Here is a 4,962-nt window from a genome sequence, read left to right on the forward strand (position 1 = left end):
TCTAGATAACACATTTTCGGCTCGTGGGTTTAATTAAGATAAGTTGACTTAAAGAGTTATCTGAAAATTTTTACATGCCCAATGAGCTAATAAACCTTAATTTCAGGCCCACGTTTTTTACAATTGATACCATAAACGAGCTTTAGATACTTTGATGATAAAGCGAAAATAATGCATTTTCATTATGTATCTAGTTTGTTTGTATGCAATGACATCTACGAAATACTTTTCTCTTATTTTAATATATTTCTTTAGAATGTCATGTAGACACTTCTTGCATCATAAGTGCAATTTCAATGGACTTTCTATAATTGGACTTTTCTATTGCGTTAATTTCTAAATGATATATTTAAGTATAAATTGTATAAGCATTCTTTTGAATTAATTCCATGTTTATAATTAGGCTTGTAAATCCGAATGTAGAGTTTGGTGTAGAATCGAATAGATTTGGAGCATAATTCGCCAACGTTTATTTTGTTTAAATTTGGAATCAATAACAATAGTTGAGTTTGAATCCTACTTAATTTTGATAGATTGATGATCTATTTTGAAGTTCAACATATAGAGGTTTTACTGCATCGCAATGCACCTGATGAACTTATTAATGATCTCACGGATTTGGCATCTGCAACGTTAAAAGCTTGGTCCTTAGTATAATTTGGCTTTCGCACATATCCACCTTTTGTCGTCTTGAAGGATGCTCCATTTTCAAAAATGTCTTTCACTGAATGGAATTCCCATTTATCCCCATTTGCACGACTGCCTTTTCTCCATGTAACCTACACACATTATAAAATTTGAAAAACAATAGTTAAACGATTATTGGCCTTTTATTAAATGATGAGATCTATTCACTTTTCTTCAATGTTTTAAATTGCACTTATGGTTATGTTGCTTTTACCATAATTGTGGGAAAATACATGGCTACAATTGTGATTATGTAGTGAAATTTAAAACACTTAAGATGAATAATCATTTGAAATGGAGTTTCTAAGATTGGTTACCTCCTTACTCCCTGACGGTGGTGCTATGAAGAGGTTAGCTTCACTTTTAAGACTAGGTTCCATGCTTCCACCGATGGCATATTGTAACCATCCCAAGTACATATTATTAACTACGTGTGCATATCCATGGCGGATCCTGTAATGTTTTTTAATTAATCATTACAAATTAATATTATCTAATGCATTTACATATCTATAAATATCAATCTTCTTAGTTGAACAATTAATTACCTAGGCATGCGTTGGTTACAATTGGGTCCAAAATGGTTGTACACCACTGTAACCTTCATGTTCTGATCTCTAATATATCCATCATCATGACCCAGAAGCATAACCTTGTCTTGAAATCTGAACCAATTGTTGGAGACAGTCACATCAGTGGAACCTCGTGTAACATCAAGAAGACCGTCTTGGCAATTATAAAGTGTATTATGGTCAATCCAAATTTTTGAAGCAGTAACCAATCTTATTGCATCGCCATCTACTTGACCTAAAGGCATAACCTTTCCATTAGAACCCATCACCATCCCAGGAGCTTGAGGTTTGCAATGATGGATTCGTAGGCCATGAATGATTATGTTGGTAGCCTGGAGACAATAACCAATCCATAATTATTTGTGATTTGGAAAGTGGTAATCAATACATGAAGTAAAGAATATTTAAAAATTGTATATCAGAATAGGGAGATTATTTGGTACTCCTTTAATTTTCTTGAAATGCCAATGTAGATAAAGAAGATAAAATAATACTTGAGCAAATTTAGTCCATATCTAATAGGACCATTTTGGTCCACATAAAAAGAATATTGAGTGTTGCATCCTTGCAAACATTAAATACAATGATGAGAGTTAGAATAATTAAGAGTTAAAGATAAATGCATATGATATAGCTTGAAGGACAAATTCATAGATCTTATATAGTAATAATTGTCGGTTATTACCTTAAATATCATTAAGCATGCATTATGAGCAATGTGGATATCAACTCCTCGACCATCAATGGTAGTGAAACTACTAATGAGAAGTGGTCTCACTAACCTAATGACCATGTCTCTTTGGAATGTAATCCATACTTTCCCTTGGATCACAGATGCTCCATACCTCAAGGTGCCATATTTAGGGTTTATAGGGTCATCACTTGGGTCAGTAACTTTATAATGGATAAGGCCCTCACCAATGTTATTTGTCATCTTTCCAACATAGCCAATGGAACATGTAGCAAGTTGTGGCCGATGCTTCCTCCATTCAGGATCTGATCTCCAACATTTATCAATTACATTCATTTTCAAACCAATGATCTTGGATTTCTTGGCATAAGTGAAGTTTGGAAGGAAAACTACCATGGCAATCACAATAGCCAAAACATACCGACCAATGATAGAATTTGTAACATGGGAAGCCATGGTATAAGATAAGAAAGAGAGATAAGAAAGAGAACGTCTTGGTAGTGTAGATTTGAGAAGTAGAAGAACATGGAACTCATTATGTAGGGTAGAGTAATTATGATTTAGTTGGAGTTTGTTGAAGTTGTTTTGTAAAGCTATGGCCAAGCGAGTGTCCCATGCAAGAGAAAAGTTATATATAGAAATAGGAAGGTTTAGCTATGTACCTAAAAGTTTAAATAGAGAGATTTATCTAGTTTCAAATATTAACCTCAAGCTATGACAATAGGCAAAATTTGCGCCATAACTATAGAAGAGAAATAGGGAGGGATATATCAAGGCTTTTATTTGCGTGCAGACAAACAATGGTATACATGTAAGTACTAGACATGTTACTTTCTTATTCTCTATATCTATCTATTTCTCTCTGTATATATGGATTTATAAACTCAAGGTTTTAAATTATACAGTAGAAACAACGACTGTAATATTTGTTTAGGGACCGCAATTGCAGTTATATTATAAATATAGATATCGTGACCACATTTGTTTTATATTTTCATGCATTTTTCTACCATTAATGATAGTGAACACAACCATAACTTCAATTTAGAACATATAGAAGATATATATTAAATTCAATTGCCAAAACCACACTTCCACCACGAGCATTCCACTTATAAAAGATAAAAACGTTTACCATCTTACCCCACCATTGAATAAAAATTTCAAAGATCAATTGAGTTATAAGTTTGAGTTAAATTTGAAATATAGAAGCTTATAATATTCCTTCTTAGCCACATTTATCTACCGGATAATATTAACATATATAAAAATATCTTAGAATATATTATAGAAAATATCTAGATCATATGTAGATATAGTGATAATATCTCATATTATGATAATTATATCTTAGATTTTTTTAAAGTATATTATAAGATCTTTTCGGATTGAGATTTCTTTATTTCATCTATATGATTTATTTCATTACTTAATTAGAAGTCTCTCATTAGTATAAATATGGGTTAGAATTGTGTCTTTTGTATTACAATATAACCACATCATCATTCTCAATATTATGAATACAATTTACTATTTTGTGCATTCCTTTTTCTCCTTCCATACTTCAACCATATAATTACATCATGGTATCACCACATCACCGTTCCACCTTGAAGGAAGCTTAGGCTTGTGATCCTTTTGTCGATTAATATTCTTGTAGCCACCACCAACATAACAACTCATCTTACTTAAACACTCTTTCCTCTATCACCTCTCTTCATATATGTTCACATATCTTCACAACTCACCTCTAGCATATAGAAGCTCATGAGAGATTCGTGGCAAAAAATGGTAAGTAAGGAGATATAAAATGTACCACCTCGAAGATAAAAAATCTAGACATTTTTACCACCAACTCTAGTAGCCTTCTTGCAAGACCATAAGCAATGGCTGCTGCAATCGGGTCATTTATAATATGGATGACATCACTACCAACGATAATATCAACTTCCTTAGTAGCTTGATGTTGAGAATCATTGAAACAAGTTGGGACTATGACAACAGTATGCTCCTATTTCACCTCATCTTTAATTCAGCAACAAGTTTTGGAAGATAAAATCTCCTATCATATCAAGAAATAAAGGAAGACCACCAACTGAAGTTTTTGACCATTTAATCATCACCACTTTTTTCTTCATCTTATTATTATTATTATTATTATTATTTATATTATTCATGGTGTGTCTACGTAGACCATCTTCGTCTAAATTTTCTTCTTCATATAATTCTTCTTCTTCTTCTTCTTCATGCTATTCTTCTCCCCCCTCTTCAATTTATCCTCTCTTTCGTGCTACAAAATCTCATTTAATTTTGATTGTTCATGTCATCTCTTCCCTCAATCTCAATCATTTTCTATCCCTTATATTAATCATTCAATTCAATATTATCCTTTATTTCTATCTTTTTTTAAACAAATTACACATCCTTCACTTTCTCAATTTCAATGCAATCTTCTTCTTCCTTTCTCTCTAGGTGGGCAATTTCTTCACAATATCTTTCAATTCAATCCATTCTTGTTAATGTGCTTCTGTCCATGGTGGTTAAGCTTGGACATAGCTTTTTCCATGGATGGATAATCGTTGTTGTCTTCATCTTATTCAATTTCTTTTGCCTAGAGTTTGCAAAGATCATCACTAATCATTAATCCATCCATTTCAGATTTCGTTAATGTTTAGAACCACTCGAATCTATGATTGGCAGATTCCATTAAGTTGTTATAATTATATAAATCCTATTACATTATTTGTATGTCAGTCTATGCTTGAAACTACAAAAAGGAGCATGAATTGGCGAAAAATAGCTACGCCCAACATAAGTCATGCACCCAGCTAAAAAGAGGCAGATGTGCCTAGGGCAGCTTGGAATGGTGAAATGTCAAGGCTCAACCTGGTGAAGCGTTGTACCCATTGAATTCCCCACACGGCGAAATACTTTTTAAGACGAGGTTACATTGGGCATTTTGAGTAGTAGTTCAGGTAGAAATACTTTTTACTCGATTTGTAATAGTTCCTA

General features: G+C 32.6%; 1 protein-coding gene across 1 annotated transcript; it reads right to left on the bottom strand.

The window, feature by feature from the left end:
* Positions 1-554: 554 nt before the first annotated feature.
* On the bottom strand, positions 555-2,406 carry LOC109341906 (probable pectate lyase 4). Its single transcript, XM_019579877.1, has 4 exons — positions 1,945-2,406; positions 1,236-1,591; positions 1,005-1,140; positions 555-779 (listed from the first exon to the last, which is right to left on the bottom strand). The coding sequence occupies exons 1-4, from the start codon at positions 2,404-2,406 to the stop codon at positions 555-557; spliced, it is 1,179 nt and encodes a 392-aa protein (XP_019435422.1).
* Between the last annotated feature and the right edge of the window lie 2,556 nt (positions 2,407-4,962).

This window comes from Lupinus angustifolius, unplaced genomic scaffold, assembly GCF_001865875.1.
Source record: "Lupinus angustifolius cultivar Tanjil unplaced genomic scaffold, LupAngTanjil_v1.0 Scaffold_856, whole genome shotgun sequence".
NCBI lineage: Eukaryota > Viridiplantae > Streptophyta > Magnoliopsida > Fabales > Fabaceae > Lupinus > Lupinus angustifolius.